Source organism: Patella vulgata, chromosome 5, assembly GCF_932274485.2.
Source record: "Patella vulgata chromosome 5, xgPatVulg1.2, whole genome shotgun sequence".
NCBI classification, from domain to species: domain Eukaryota; kingdom Metazoa; phylum Mollusca; class Gastropoda; family Patellidae; genus Patella; species Patella vulgata.
In genome coordinates, this window is record NC_065883.2 from 18,640,885 (window position 1) to 18,658,292 (window position 17,408).

At 31.9% G+C, this 17,408-nt stretch overlaps 1 protein-coding gene across 3 annotated transcripts in view; it reads left to right on the plus strand.

Moving 5' to 3' along the window:
* LOC126821901 (centrosomal protein of 170 kDa protein B) overlaps positions 1-17,408 on the plus strand; it is a 90,745-nt gene that overhangs the window by 735 nt on the left and 72,602 nt on the right. The window contains exon 1 of one of the 3 annotated variants that reach the window (XM_056101461.1): positions 14,376-14,554. The exons of 1 other annotated variant lie outside the window; for it this stretch is intronic. In XM_056101461.1, the coding sequence (XP_055957436.1) occupies positions 14,459-14,554 (96 nt within the window). In that variant the 5' untranslated portion in view covers positions 14,376-14,458. Of the gene's footprint in view, positions 1-14,375; positions 14,555-17,408 lie in introns of those variants that run through there. One more of the 3 variants, XM_056101457.1, reaches the window with a different exon arrangement.

Sequence of the window (17,408 nt, forward strand, 5' to 3'; positions counted from 1 at the left end):
ATTATTGACTCAATCCTAGTAGATTGCATGACTGACTAACCTAAAAACAGAGAAATCAATATTCTATAGTAGTAGAAAGAACTGCATACAAAATAACTAAGAGATTATTATTGTACAATGGTCAACCCAAGCAAATTTAAACCTTATGTTTCAGTAAGAAAGTAAATAAAAAGAACAGCCACAATTATATAGGCTAATCTGTTTAGATTTGATTTATACATGTATTGCTTCTTTGTCTACCTCTAAGCTGTTAATCAACTCAGATAATCCTCTTTAAGATTAAAATAATACTCCCACATCAAGGGAAGGGTCATAAATTGAACTTGGCAAAACTTATGTCTCCATTTCATAGTACAGTACGGGTATCCTTAATTGCAGATAATTATAATGGTAAGTAGTTCTGAGTGCTTCCAGTCTTCTCCGGGTGACTTACATGTAATTTAAAAAGGTTATGCAAATTAAAATTGATTCATAACCCAATTTTATTTTTTGTTAGTCAATTTTTAATTTGAATTTTTATAATTGATAAATGAGCTATACATTTTAAATTTGAGCTATACATGTATAATGTAATAAGCTATTGAGCATAAGGTACATGAACATATATTTATGTACCAAAGAACGTGTTTTATTTTGCAGTAAATGTCAAATATTGCACAGAATGGGCAATTCCTGACATAAGAAGATTTTTGGTGAAAAATTCTCCAGAAGAAATCTTGATGGTTGATTTAGTTAGATAATAATTTTTACTGGGTAACTTGAAAACAAATTCCCCCAAATTAAAAAAAAATAAGTCATCTAATAGTAACACTATTGTTATATAAAGTAAGGTCTGCTTGTAGATGTGTGGATTAAAATGGAATGGTTGTAAATTTTATCAATTTATCAACATAAATTGAATATTACAAATTGCGATTTTAGTGAAAAAGTCTCTGATCACTCTTTTAAAAATCAACTTGGCCTATGCTTTTTAAATTAATTCATTTCATTCAAATGGATCATACATTTACTTCATGTGTCTAAAGCAAGAAAACAATTTTTTATGAGATGAAATGGAAAATGATAGTTTATATTTATTGTAAAGATTGACTTTCAAACATATGGAAATGGATTGATAAGAGTTAGAGAAGATTAAGATATATTTTTATCCCCAGTTGGCTGCTCCAGTCAGATTTAATTCAGTGTAAAGTTAGCTTCTAGAGTATGGCCTGTGTCTTATCAAACTTACTATCATGTCAAGTGAGAGTTTATCTAATGATAGTATTATATAAAATATGAGCGTTAAATTTCTGGCAAACAGTGAGAATCAGACAGAAATAAAGAGATAGGTTTTATAGTTTATATTAGAGCACTGGGGCATATAAGTGGTTGTCTTTCTTATACCTTCCTTATATCTTTATTGAGTGGAGTGGTTTCTCGCTGATTTTACCACATACAAATACCATACTGTACATTAAAAAAATTACTTAGTCTTCACTTGAAATTTAGTTTCAAAACTAAAATCTTAAACAATGTACAATGTATCTTTGATTTCATTGTTTATTTGTTTGATGAAGTTATACTTAATTTTAAATGAATTTTAAAATTTAATCAAGTTAATTCAGTAGTAGACAAGTGAATGCACATGTTTATTTATGTGTAGACTGTACAGACCAACATCCATTATTTTCCTTTTTCATAAGAAAGTTTGGACTTTGTAATTATAATACCAACTATTGATATCATATACATGTTATTAAATTACATAACAGTACATGTATGTGCTTACTGTTATATGCTCTTCTGAAACAGAAATTAATTGGCATTAGTCTGTGAGAAAGCTATAACTCTTAACAAAAGGTGGGATACAATTTAAAATGTATTTGTTTTTAGAAGCTTTTGTCAGCTTTTGATCAACCAAGTACATCAAAGTAAATCTTAAAAAAAAGTTACATTCAAAGCCATTATAAATGTCTGGACTTTAGTACGATATTACTATTAAAGCTACTTTCCCAGAAAAGTATTTATCGGGTGGTTATTTCCAATAAAAGTATGGCAATTTTGGTATATATGGAAAGTAGAAATATCCAATCTTACTTGAAAAATACTGAATTCCCTGAAAAACACTCATGGAGCGCATACAGGACAAAAATGTATGTGTTCCCTAACCGAAAGACCGAAGATTAGGAGTGTCTGCACGCAGAGATTGAGCGCTTGATGTACATGTTGATAAACTTTATGAAGAGTTAAACGTACAACACTTTCTGAGGTAAAAATCATGGAAAAAGACGCGGCAGTGGATAATCCGACAATTTAATTAGGCTTCGATATTTGTAATAAATAGTCAGCGATAAAGGCAACATCGTCTTGTGTATGCAACAAATTTTTCTCTGACTTCGCACCCGTTGTGTCACGTGACACAAACATGACCCCTTTTGATTGATTTTTTATAGCCGGGTATTCCCTGACAATTGCAATGTTTTGAGAAGGATTTGAAGCAAAATTATGATAAATTAATTAGTTTGAATATGTTTTTAATCCAAATATATCATCAAATCAGCCAGTTTGTACCCGGGAATGTATCTTTAAAAGTACTGCATTAAAAAAAATATTGTCATAATTCATTGGCAGATGAAAACAGGATTGTATAAAATGAAAAATTAAAGCATTATTATTTTGATGATGTTTTTACAGACATTATGGTATACATATAGGTGACCATTTGTAAGGAGTGGGATAAGTTCACTCATACGGTTTATACAGGTGTCTAACCCATTCAACCATATACAACAATATCTTATATTCAAGCATGATTGATTGTACATAACAAGATGCTAATCCTAACAAGTTAGGGTATTGTTGTCACCATTTAACCTAATAATAATATTTTCCCTCTTAATGGATGTTCTTACCCCCATGTATATTATAATGCCTACTTGAAAAGTTTTTGTTAACGATGTGTATGTCGGTAAAATTACATTGATTAAATGATAATTGTATGTAAGAATAAAAAGAAATGTATATCAATATTATTTATTATAGATAATTGGAGACAATAAGTACTATAAAATTTGATTTATTTGTGTCATTCAGTTTTATGCTTGTGAGGACAAGTCAGTCATTAGTTACAGAACATTTATTTTCAGTGTAAACTGTATGTAAAAAGGATGAATTGCTTGTTATTTGGTTGGTTTCGAAAGTTGAAACAAACTATAGTATTTTGCAGAAATATTCAAATTAATGCTGGCTCAAATATAATTTTACTGTAGACATGTAGTCAGGGCCGGTACCAACTACATGTATTCTCCAGCCGTTACACACCTCCACTCCCATCTTTTGATTTTCAAAAACAGATGTTTTGTAGAAGTTGATGACGTTGATGTACATGAAGGCCTGGATAAAATCAGAATAACTTGCAGTTACACTTCTGGATCAATTATATAACTGTGACCTTATAATTAGTAGTAATTCTTTCCTTATTGCAATAGTCGTTGTTTGTATTTTAGAGGAGAGTCGAAAAACAGCTCCTCTCAGTCAACAATTGAAAAAATCGCTCCCCTAAAAAAGCTCTTCCAGTATCGATAAGAGTGATTTAAAAATTAAGGAGAGTGATCTGATATTACATGTAGTTGTGTGTGTGGGGAAATGGTTCTGAAGATCAATAACTGCGTGTAATGCCATGGGGTCATTCCTGGTTTCATAAATGATAATAAACCCCCGATGACTTTCTTTGTAAAGGAGGGCGATTTTCAATTTTAGGGGGAGGGAGAAAAACCTCACCTCGGTCAACATTCAGGTGAGCAGCGACAGGCACTCGAGAGCAATCGCTTGCCTTAAAATACAATAACTGATTGCAAACAGACATAAAGTACAAAGTACATGTAATGTGTAAATTGTTACTTTTGTTGACATGTATATTTCAAACATTCTTCATGTCTCAAATAAAACTGAATACATATTCCAACTTTATTTCTCTTAAATTTTTAATAAGAGGGGAAACCAATGTGTGACAAATTTCATGGTCAGTGTGACTAATTATGATAGGAACTAGCAATTAGTGGTCATGGTTGTTTGATTTTACCTGATAAAGTCTAGACCAGTGACCTCTCAGATATGTCATGTTTAGTGTATAATGTAGTACCTGAACTTGTTACTAGAATGATTAAATGTTTCTACCAGCTTTAACACAACATGTATGTGATTTATATTAAATCTAATGGCTAGTCTCACAAATATATATTTTTATGGAAACATTAGAATGAGAATGGTAGGTGATTGTTTATATTTTAGTCTAATATCTATACTAAACACTCCTAGCTTTTTATTTCAACCATTTTTTCCAGTCATTTTTACCAGTCATTAATTGACAGACATTTTTAAAAAAAAAAAATGACTGAGAAATACCCTTCATTCAATTTGCATGCTTTAAAATTGAAATATTCAAACTGAAAATACCTATAAATACCTAAATGTACAATGCTTACAGTTAATACATGTATGTACAATCTCATAAAGTATAAAGGCAAGACATACAAAAAAAACCAGTCTTATAATTTTGAATGTTGCAACTATACATGTACAAGCGTTACAAGTTTCATAGTGTTAGTTAGCCCTCTATTATAAATTATAGGTATGTAAAGTATATGTACATGTGTACAGAAAGCAGAACTTGGATGAAGCTTTCCGGTAGTGGTTTGGTCGAATAGTGATTTTACTCTTTGAATATTCAAAGTATTATTCAATCATGCTATTTGAATATTTGATTCTGTTTAAGTAATAAATATTTGCATTATTTTGGGTGATTTTTCATATCTCTAGAGATGGCAAATATTTAGGATCAATATATTTTCCATACAATGTATCTCTTTTTTTATTTTTTTTTTTAATATTCTTTGATCGGATTAATGTTATTTAATATTTAAATAGAAAACAAAAAAAACTCATCACATTCCATTAGGTTTAATTGTCATCGCAAAATGAATCTGTTTCTTGTACTACACAACAAGAAAAGAATATAACCCATGCAAAAAAAATTTTTCACACTGTTTAGGTATAAAATGGTTCGACCTGGAAATAACGGTTTTAGATGTACATGTACCTGATACAAAGTCAGACGCAAATGAACTAGTTACTGGACATTTATGTTGGAATCGACATGTATTATAAATATCAATAAAAACACAGAAAAAATACAAATCAGTGCTAGACAAAATGTCAAACACCTTAGAATTTGTATCTGCCATTGTCTGTGACAGGTGCCTGATTTCCAGGATTGGTTCAAATGGGTTTTATCAACATACTTTAATGATCCATCATGGCTAATGAAGAAGGGCTGTTACGGTAAAAGCTTGAATTATATATAGTATATTGCTCTAAAAATATATTACTGTGTTGTCAACACATTTCATTATCTTGGGATTTGGTTATCTGCTGGATAGACAGAATTAAGGATCCATGTTTAGAAACTATAAACTACCCATTCATCACAATGCCCACAATTTAAAGATTAAAGTAAGCTTAATAGGAGGTCCAACAGCAATGAGTGTTTGAATGAACCCAGATCTGAATAGTGTAGTGTAGATAAAAATATATTCAGGTAAAAATATATGTGAACAAGGTTTACCTGTATATAGAAACAGTAAAATATAGTAAACACAGTGTGCTTGCAAGTCTACATGTTATACAGTCTATGTACAGAATATTTTTATGACTATAAACCTGCCTAAAGCAGTATAATATGTACTCTAAGGTTGTGGTGATGTTATAACAGTTGATACAATATACATGTAATGGTACGGGTAACTTAACCTAAACAAAAATATATTGTATGAATAGACAGATTTACCTTTAAAGCTACGTTCCCAGAAAAGCATTTATCAGGTGGTTATTTCCAATAAAAGTATGGCAATTTTGGTATACATGTATATGGAAGTAGAAATATCCAATCTTACTAGAAAAATACTGGATTCCCTGAAAAACACTCATGGAGCGTATACAGGACAAAAATGTACGTGTTCCCTAACCGAAAGACCGAAGATTAGGAGTGTCTGCAAGCGTGACGTCGAAGGTTGCCTGGGAGATTGAGCACTTGATGTACATGTTGATAAACTTTATGAAGAGTTAGACGTACAACACTTTCTGAGATAAAAAAACATGGAAAAAGACACGGGCAGTGGATAATCCAAGAATTTAATTAGGCTTCGATATTTGTAATAAATAGTTAGTGATAAAGGCAACATCGTCTTTTGCATGCCATGAATTCTCCTCCGACATCACACCCGTTGTGTCACGTAACACAAACATGACCGCTTTTGATCGAGTTTTTATAGCCAGGTATTCCCTGACAATTGCAATGTTTTCAGAAGGATTTGAAGCTAAATTATGATAAATTAATTAGTTTGAATATGTTTTTAGTCTAAATATATCATCAAATCACACAGTTTGTAGCCGGTAATGTATCTTTAAGAAAAGGGGGTTTGGTGGACAAATGGTGTAACACATGGGCTTTAGAACATTCAGTCGAGTGGCGTGACTTCGATCCGAAGGGACAACTGGTAGGATTGCCTGCCTAACCTTGTGGGTTTTCTCCAGGTCATCTGGTTTCCTCTCAATGCTAAAGTGTACATGCATTTTAATTATTGAAATAAATTTATACCATATGACATGGTTTGTGTTGAGTAAGCTTTAAACCCCATCTCTCCTTCTGTACATGTCAGAAAAACTGTGTACCGGTATGTACATTTTCTAACTGTCAAGATATTTCATCTTTATTTATTTACATGTAAAATCAGCATCTAGATTTAATGATCTGGTATATACAGACATATCTGGTATTTCCCTAACTATGACATGACTGACAGTGACAATATCTTGACGAGCAGCTTTAAGCCCCATTTACACTGTGCCCTGATAAAGAATAACATGCTTAGCCTATTCTTGACAGAGTTATATGCTTGGAACTTGGTATCCAATAAGGTAGATACATGTAGCAGAAGAATTTATAATAATGATTATTATTGATGATGTGTGTATCTGATGAATTAGACATTTTATACATAAATATTTGTTGAAACTGATCAGAGCCTTTATGTACATGTATGATCAGTACTGATTAAGTTTGAACCGTAATTAGCCTCTATGTTAACTGTCAAGTATCAACACTAATTGACTAAAAAAAAGAAAATATATACACCTATGCTTCGCCTGCATTTAGTAATTGAACCAGTCAGATTGTAATTAATTGAACTGGAAAAACATGGGACGTAATATACTTTTACTATGTAACATTATCAGATATTATTTACATTTAGATGTTTAACTATGTAAAAATGGAATTACGAAAATGATAGAACATTGTACTAATGTTATTTACATGTTATTTATCTCCAACAAGTTATAATCATTTACATGTCAAACTCTGCCCTTGTTTTTTTTTCTGGATGGCACTCGTATCACAATTACTCCACAATAAAAATATTTAAAATGCTAGTGGGTTTTTGTATCCTTGCATTAAAAAAATATCCAAAATACTACAGAGGCCTAAAAGGAGAGAGCAGGGATATATTTTAATGAATAAAACTAGTTAAAAATGGAATAATCTGATTGGATAAAAAAACCCACAAAAAACATTACCGGTATTTACAATAATGATTATCTATGCAATCCTATTCAATTATTTGAAGCTTGAATATTTTCCTCAAAGGACTTGAAACTTGGAGCTTCCATGAGAGGTTGGCTGTAAATCCCCAAATTCTACACTGTAAATACAAATACCAGGATAACCATTTCTATAGTAGTCAATGCTCACTGCAGTCATAAACAGGGCTGCCGACAACCAGTATCGCAGCGCAATTTGCGATACATATTTTGTCCGTTGCTAAATCATTAATATGCCTGTCATTTTGGATATTGACACAAGGATAATCCACATTTGAAGACTAGAAGGCTTTCTCAACACTTTCAACGTGTATAAAATGTTGAATAAAATTTTATAAACAAAACTCAATTCTCCGTGTGACATTTTCTTCTCGAACTACCCAGACACAATTCATTATACGGTACTATATAATACATGGACATAACTCTATGAATAGGGACTATTAAACCGGAAATAGGCAATCAAGTAGTACCACTCACGTTGTGAGACATCAAGTAATTATATCATATTCATTTTGAAAGAAATAAATCCAGTGTTCCCCCACGTATTGTAAATAAAATATAAAAAAATAAATATATGTTAGCGTATTGTAAAATGATAAATCAAAGTAAAAATTCCCGTAAAATATTATTGTTTATATCGCGTGTGTCTAGTTAATCGAGGTGCGCCTGATTGAACAAAAATAGTAATACACGATAAAAAGCAAACGAAATTGTTTTCTAACGAAGATTTCTAACGTAACGAAAAAATAACAATTAAAATGATTGGGGCTTCGGAAGTCACTGTCAAGAATTGGCTTCATACATAAGACCCAACTAAATGTCTACATCACATTCACAAACTATCACAAATACTTGTGGCAGTGCTAAAAAATCTAAGAATGGAATCTAATCATATGTGTTTTGAACAAAAGTAATATCTTGTTATTTAGGTGTTTTATGTTGACACTGAAAAACTGCTAATCAACTGTGAAAAATTACCGACAGCCCTGGTCATAAAGTCCAAGTGCTACATGTATATAATGAAAGAATAATATTCCCCGTACATGTATACATGTAAGTTCCCTATGACTGTTAAGTATAGTGTTCTATTCCAGTCATTTCCCAAGTAGCCTTTGAAAAGGAAAGTCAATCTATACATAAAATATAATTTTAAAAAACTGTGTATATTAAAAAAAGGCGACGCTACACAGTGCTTTTTAAAGGGCGATGTGTTAAAAAGTCGACATGGCTTTAACATTGAAAAAAGCAATGTGCGACGTGAACTTTACACTGCGCTATGCATTTTTCAAAGTCGAAGTGGAAAGTGGCTGAAATAAAACACCATAGTTAAGTCTATTTGGCAATCATTCCCAAATAAATCAATATTTTGGTATAAAATTAAATAGGCAAAATTGTCACATTTTGGTGTTTGATTTACTTTTATTTATGATTTCTTGTGAAATCTTGGACGGACTCTTTAAGTTAATGTACTCGAGACAAGAGGTCCAGATTTTATCTATTTGCTGTTCTCACCTTGAGATTTGACAGAAAAAAGTGTAAATTTATGGTATGTACATAATCCATTCATCAGTGTTAAATTGATATAACTGTATGAAGTAATATTACTACTAATAATATAATAGTATTAAGTAATATTGGTATTAAGGCCATATATATACCTCCATTATCATTATAATTGATAAAAGATAGGATCAAATCTATTTGTATACAGATCACCCCTACATGTATACTGTCATTTACCATACAATACATAGATCCTTCCTTTTACTTATATTGTATGTTTTATATACCTACAAATGTTTGTAATTGATCAGTACTGGTAGTACATGTATGTATGTTTGGATATGTTTTCACATTTACAGATAACATACTCAACATTTTCCCATGATTTCTTTTTTTTGTGTGTTCCTGTGTTGAACTAAGCTAGTTTTTTTAGTGAACATGGAATTTCTTGAGAACTAAAACAGTCCAGAAAAAGGTTCAAGATTTATTTGGAATATGTTAACATTTATTATTGAGTTGCTGTACAATGAATGTGTAGGTAGATGCAATGATAATTTTTGATTTATTATTCGTACATGTCAGATAAATATCTAATGGAGGTCATGGTACATGCAGTTAAGTGTCCCTGTGGACTGAGAAGAACCATCATAATTTTTCAAGGGTGGAGTCTGCAAGGTTGACAAAGAAGGTGCACCTGGTCATCCTCATGGTACTAAAAACTGATATTCATGTACTCATTGCCGTGCACGTCAAAGAACCCTTGACAGAAGTCGAAGCAGAGAAGGCATAAATGCTGCTGTTTGCACATATGTATAACTATAGAAAAAAATGACCATAAGTTTGTCTGAAAATGACCCGGTTATAGTGCTGACAAGACATTAAACCCCATTCCATTCGATTCTTTGTATTTAATGTACCAAATTCTGTGTGTGTGGGTGGCCTCCACCACATACTCACCCCTAATAGGATAATATAGTAGTTTCAGTAACTGTCATCTCTTTCCCTACACAAGAATGTTGGTACATATAGTAACTCAATAGGAGATCAGTATACATAGTGTTGTTATATTTACAGAACTAGATGACAGCTGTGCTTAATTTCTATCAATTGACCTAAACTAATTAGTCGATTAGTAGTCAATGTAAAGAATTTGCATCAAATGTACAGTGCAATTCATAGTTGTGGATTTATTCCGATGAGATTTTGCTTTGGAATAGTATTTCTAGAGCTGTTTATAAATATTGTTTGTTTTCTGTTTGTGTGGTCAAGTTCTGTATATGTATACAGTATGTATATGTACATCTATGGAATAGTATAGATAGACGTTATTGGTGTGTACTGTAAAGTTTAAGTTTGAGAACTGTTTAAAAATATACAATTTTTTTATGTGTATGGCTTGCAGGAGGAGAAATTATCAGTAACAAGTGAGGAAAGACTGTGTACATGTTTCAATTTTTTTTTTTATATAATTGAATTATTATGTTAGTTTTTAACAATAATAAGGTAGTATTTGGTAGTATTTAATTAGTATTTGGTGGTATTGGGTTTGGGTAGTATTGGGTAAATCGTCCTTCTGTATTGCAACTGCCTCTTTACCACCATATTATCTTGAAATTTCAGGTTAAAATTTCAAAATACTACGTATAGCTGTAATTGTAGTTGAATGAATTTTAAAAAAAAATCATCATATATACATGTATCACTGTTTGGCTTCTGTACTTATGCAAACACTTCTAATAAGTAAATGTCTCGGATTCTGTCTACAAATTTAAGTTTAGTTGGTAAAGATAAGTCATTGAATCTTACTGGAATTTTAATTCTCAATCAAGTAAATGCAGTTTTTAGTTTAAATTCTGTGCACGCTGAAGCAGATGTGACTAAGCCATTTGATGTTAAAGGGTTGGTATAACTTTGTTCAATAGGCAAGTAAGTGTTGATTTCTTGTTAAAAAGTATTATTTTGCCTCTAGTATTTGTGTGGAATACTGATTCAAGGAAAGGGTGTTCCAGTTTAAAGTATTATGTTTCCATCAATGAAACAGAATACAAGATGAATAAATCTAGTCAAGGCAATCAAACTAAAAGTTGAAATGATAAGTTTTATTATTACGTTTTTAATTAGTAATGCAGGTGCAGTCTAGTAAAGTATTATTTATTTTAGTCTTAATCTTTTTACTTTATTAAACTTTCTAATATCCTCAGATTGGAATGTGAGAAATAGTGGTAGAAATGATTAAAACTTAGAGCATACCGATAATATAATTATGAATATAGATTTTAATACCGGTACCCATAAAAAGAAATTGAACTGCTATTTAAACAGAAGATGTGATATGTGATTGTATTGATGTCAAGTGAGGCATAGAGAGAAGAACCTGGTTTTTATTGGTCAGCGGTTTAGGATTCTCATTGTTCTTCATCCTTGACTTATAGTTTACAAATAGGTTTATTAATATATGGATATAGATATCTATCTTATTTATATATGTACCTGGTACACTGTATGGAAATAATCAAAAACTCTTGTCCTACCTGACTCAACTGCTGGTCTTGGTTGCTGTAAACTGTCCATACATTGTTTATTTTGTTAAAAATCTGCTGGATATGTATTGGTATGTACTTGGCCAGGTGATCCGTTGAAAATTGTTGTTGATAGATGTGTATTAAAGTCTCAAAATGATTCAAAGGTGGTTACTTTCAAGTAGCATGCTTGAAGATTTGCAGATAAGTGTTGGCAAATATATCTACAAATGTATTGTTTAGAACGTCACACCCATGTATAGCTTTTAAGTTTGAGTAATCCTCAACTCGATTGGATGTCTCCAGATGGGAGTTCTTGTACCTTTGTGACCTGTATCTTCAGTTTTCCAATATACCAATCATTACAACAGGTAGACGACAAAAATATTCATATATAGTTATCCAATGAAGGAATAGGATGTTATCTCATAATTAATTAATATGGATTATGGACTAAATGAGTTAGAAATGTAATATACAATTATGGTATTGGTAGGCTAGCCGATTTGTCCTATTAACTTCTACTAATTGGTAAAAATAATAGATCTAAATGTGGTATATAATCTGTCTAAATGAGCATTTATAAATACAAATAGAATTGTAGATCAGCGTATTGTGCGAACACGGCAGTTCATAATTTAATAGTCTGTGAAAATATTTGGGTTTAATTATGTTCTATATATCAAGTATGAATAACTTTAATTCATATTAAAAATGTTAATGAAAAGATGTTAAAGATTTTGTAGGTTTATTTTGACAGCCATGTATTGGTAGACAGCAGGGTTCAGCCATTAACCACCTACTATTGCTTAGGAGACAAAATATATGCTTAAATGAAATCTAATTACCCGAATTATTACTACTGGCGTTTAATTACAGTCATTATTCCATTCTTAGAAATTTTTTATTAGTGGTTTCGGTGCAAAAAGTACTTTGATTTATAGTAAAAGAAAGGAATGCTTTGATGTTGCCGTTGTTTCGGAATTAGAATTTATGACTGTTTAATAATAAGACTATCATCATGAGAGTAATATGCAAATTTAATATGGAATATTATTAGCAGGTATGGGGTGCTGTGGAATTTCTGGATTTTAGTGTGTGTTTGTTAAACGTGTAATTGAAGTAAAAGATGGTTATCTATAGGTAGAATAGAGCTGTAAGCTTTCTTGTATTAGTGCTGTAGACATGTACGTGAAGGTGTGTTTTTTTGTGAAGTGTGTATTTCTAGCCGGCTATGATTATCTTTTTACCTGTCTCTGTCAGAACTACATGTATATATCCTAACATTATAATGTGTGTACCGGTACCTGTTATTTTTCTCAGCTGTATTAAATAACTGAATAGTGTTCCGTAAGGTGAAAGCTGATGGCTAACTTGGGTACTATAAGGTGATGACATTGTTTTCATAGCTACCAAGAACATACCTAAGGAAGGATTTTCGTTTCGCACTTGTAATCTGTCGGCTAATTTTGGATTTTAACTGAACCTAGGAATGGTGATTTGTTTAACTTTCGATGGTAGCAAAAAACCAAGGTGCTGATCTTCTTGGAAAGACTGTCATTTAAACATGTTTTCGTTTTATAAAGTGTAAAAGAGCATAGCAGAAGGTACATGAAAACTGTTATATAGAGTACTTTGCCAGTGAGAAGTTACCTATAGTATCTAATTCAGTGAGACTCAAGGATTACAGGTTATATGAAGAGATAGCTTATAATAACAATGAAACTTAATGGGATTATGAATATTATAATTCATAATCTGTTGTTTAATAATTAGCTGTTAACTTGATTATACCTGTATCAAGCTGAAAGTGATGTTTGTGTAGGTCTCTGTGTATGTTAGGAATTTGAACTAGAGTTCATGTTAAACTGCCAGGACTTGTTTCTCTTGGATAATGTGAAGCTTAAAAGTTTTAGGAGGTAAAAAATGATTGGATACTTCTGCTGACCTTAATATTTGACCTGTCTTGTCATTCTAGTGCATTTGAAATTTTTCGATGGTACTAGAATCAATAGGACTGGGTTTTTATTATTACCGTATTACGTTTGATTTGATTTGATTGTCCAATGTTTGATCTCTATAGGATAGAGGTGAGATACAGGTGGATTATTAAATTTTGAGTAAATTTTTCGAAACAAAGTTTAGGACATTTTTTGGCAACACAACTCTGTTTGTTATTGATTTTTGAAGTGTATTTTGTACTGGCCTTGAATAAATTCTCCATGGAGGTCGAAGGATTTGTTTTTCAGGGTTGACAGGCATTTTTTCTTGTAGTTTGTAATTTCCTACATGCAACATCAAGGAATATGTTTAAACAAGTTTGAGATGAACGCAACACTACTGTTTTGCAATCGGAGTAATCAGTGATGAATGCAGCCGTGAAAATTACTACCAACTTTTGAAATGTGATATAAATTATTAATGAGCTCAAAGAAAACAGAAATCTGATGAACATAACATAAACTTTGAAGCATAATTTATAAACATTATGTTGCTTAAAATAAGTGAACAGTTGGATGTTATCAAAATATATATTAGCCAGGATTATGTTTTCATGGCTGTCTTAGCTGTCTGCACTTTCTGAGGACGTTTTTTTCATGAGATGTTAAAATTATGACGGATATGTTTATTCATTCTTGGATTTTTGTACATTTAGAAAGTTATTGCTGCATAAAGTCAATCTTTGTTTTAAATAAATATATATATATGTTGTGTCAAAAATGAACATCTCAAGCAGAAGTGTAGCCTCCATGTTGTATTCTGAATCATGAATAACATGGTTGTTACTTAATAGAAAAATGGAGGGTATCCGCAAAAAAGCTGAAAAATTAATTGTGAAGCTGCAAGAAAAATACGGCGTTTCAAATAAATTGAAAATAAGACAAGAAATCAAGGTAAGTTGACAGCTTAACTTTGTGACGTAGTTAATTTTGTACAATTATTAATGAGTATAAATAAGGATGTTATAAACTATGACTGTTGTTTTGATAATGTTTTGTGGGCTTGCCAGACAGTCCATGACCTCAAATTTATCTGCCCAGAAAGGTTGAACCTATTTGTCAGAATGTTGCATATCAAAAAGCGGGTACTTGATTGAACGTCCCGGAATTGAATTCTCTCAATCCTAAAAACAGTGACAATCGAGTGAAAAGGGTTATTTCGGGCTACAACGCATGCGTCGACTGAATATCTCAACCAACTATGCAGCCGAAACATATTCTTTGCGTTTATTAACAATGTCATGATTCTACTCACACCACCTCCCTAGTCGGGACTGACAGAACGGTGACAGGACTGAATTCTGTGTCACTCGATTGCATTTCTGTCAATTCTGTTGAACCTATTTGTCAGAATGTTGCACATCAAAAAGCGGGTACTTGATTGAACGTCCCGGAATTGAATTCTCTCAATCCTAAAAATAGTGACAATCGAGTGAAAAGGGTTATTTCGGGCTACAAAGCATGCGTCGACTGAATATCTCAACCAACTATGCAGCCGAAACATATTCGTTGCGTTTAACAATGTCATGATTCTACTCACACCACCTCCGTAGTCGGGACTGACAGAACGGTGACAGGACTGAATTCTGTGTCACTCGATTGCATTTCTGTCAATTCGGGACGTTCTGGACTGTGAATCGAGCGTCACCTATCATTCACCAAAAATAGCTAAGTACATGACACCACTAATGATTGTCTATCCAGTATTTGATTGGACAACAACCCGCATGACTTGAGCAATGAAACCAAATACGTGTGGCAAAAATTACACATACCTTGTGATAAATTTCTTTTAAATTACTTTATTCTGATCAAAGTTATGACCGTTAAAGTTTTGACAAGATATGGTGTAGATTGTTTATTATCATAACAAGGGTACTTGTTATTCAAGACTTAGCCTTAATTTGCCATCTGTAAATTAAATGATTAAATGGTGACTGTTTTAAATTAATTCATTTAAATCTCCACCACCCTATGGTCTAGAGAGTTGAGTATAGGCTTGTCATGTGAATAAATGTCTATATAACATTTGAGGCCAAAATAAAGAACAGCAATAGGTTGATTTAGCTCTTACATAATGCATCTTTATTAATTGTTTGTTGTTTTGCTATTGTTTTTAATGACTGTGGACTACTACTAGAAATACACAAAATAAAAAATTTCATGCTTTTCACAAATATTCTTCAGAGAAAGAAGACAATTGTGTGTATATAAATGTCAAAATAACCATACTGTCACTCTATAAGTCCTGAAATCTTAATCTTATCTAAAACTTTTATACTCAATGACACTGTATCTCTCTTCATACATGATTAAAGGTGGTGACATTTAATTTATAATATCATGGTCAACAAGAATTTTAAATTGAAAAGGATAAGATTGAATTAAGAAAACATGTGCCATTTTAATTGAGTTGGGAGTGATCCCATAGATAAAAAGTACATAAAAATTGGAAGGGAGTAGTAGAATATGGATTCAGTATTGTACATATTTCTATTTTAATACAAAACTCATTTGATACCAGTTTACATGACTATAAATTATGATGTCTTGTCATGAGTATAATACGGTTATGTATGTTTTAGAAGAAACCACCATGTTTAAGATGAAAGCTTTGAGCTATTATTACCGATATTATCTAATTTAATTTAGATTAGAATGCAAATGGTAAATGATATTGCACATATTTACCTTGAGGCAGTGTTTAAAGTTTAAACCTGTGTAGGTAGGGTAGCTATGTAAATATAGAGTGTTCACTATGACATTGAAAACATAAGATATTAATATATAAACACAGCACTACATGTTTACACTACACCTACATGGAATTAAAGTTATTCTGAGTTTAATGCATGTTACTGGGTACGTGTGATCTGTGAAAAATAAACTTTCTCTAAACAGCAAAGGAAAGAAATGAAGTTTTATGTCTTTGTCAGTTTGAGGCTAATAATCACACACGGTCCATGTTTTGTGGTCACATGTGAAATTTTAGGCTGGAGGAGTTTTGTCTGTACAGTGCCATCTTCACCTACAACTGTTACTTTAACAAAGACTGGATGCCGTTCATTTTTTGTATATATATACTTCACCAAATTCCAACTTTTAAGATATCTTTTCTGAGCATGCCAATGTGTACACATACGGACCTCGGTTTTACATCCCATCTGGAAGACAAGGCAACACTTTCCTTGTCAACTTTGTTTATGTGCATGCCAGGACAGCTGTCTAGTCATTTGAATGGGTTGGAAAACTGAGGTCCTGTGTGCACATTGGCGTGCACGTAAAAGATCCCTTGACAGTTGGAATTCGATATAAGAGTAGGCCATAGTTTCCCTCATAGCACAATGTATGGCGTATGCCCGTCTTCATTAGCCCAGTTCGGAGAAGAACAGTAGGACGTTATTCCCGTTAAACCTCATTTCATTTCATTTTATTTCATTTCGAACACAGGTTAACCTCTGTTGAGAATCTTAAAAGTCAAGAAAATATTGAAATAATGATTTTAATGAAGACGTAATCTACATGTATAATCTGTCATAGAGTAACAGATGTGTCAGCGGTTACCTTTTAATTGATCTGAATAAAGTTTTCAATGTGTGTTTGTTATGGAAATTGTAACAGAGAATTGCTCTCCGTATTTAAATGTTACGCAAATTACACTAACATTTCCTTTTTTGTTACATAATCAAAATCTGTATGCACAAGGTAACATGTATATATACATTAACAGTCATGTTTTAAAATGTCA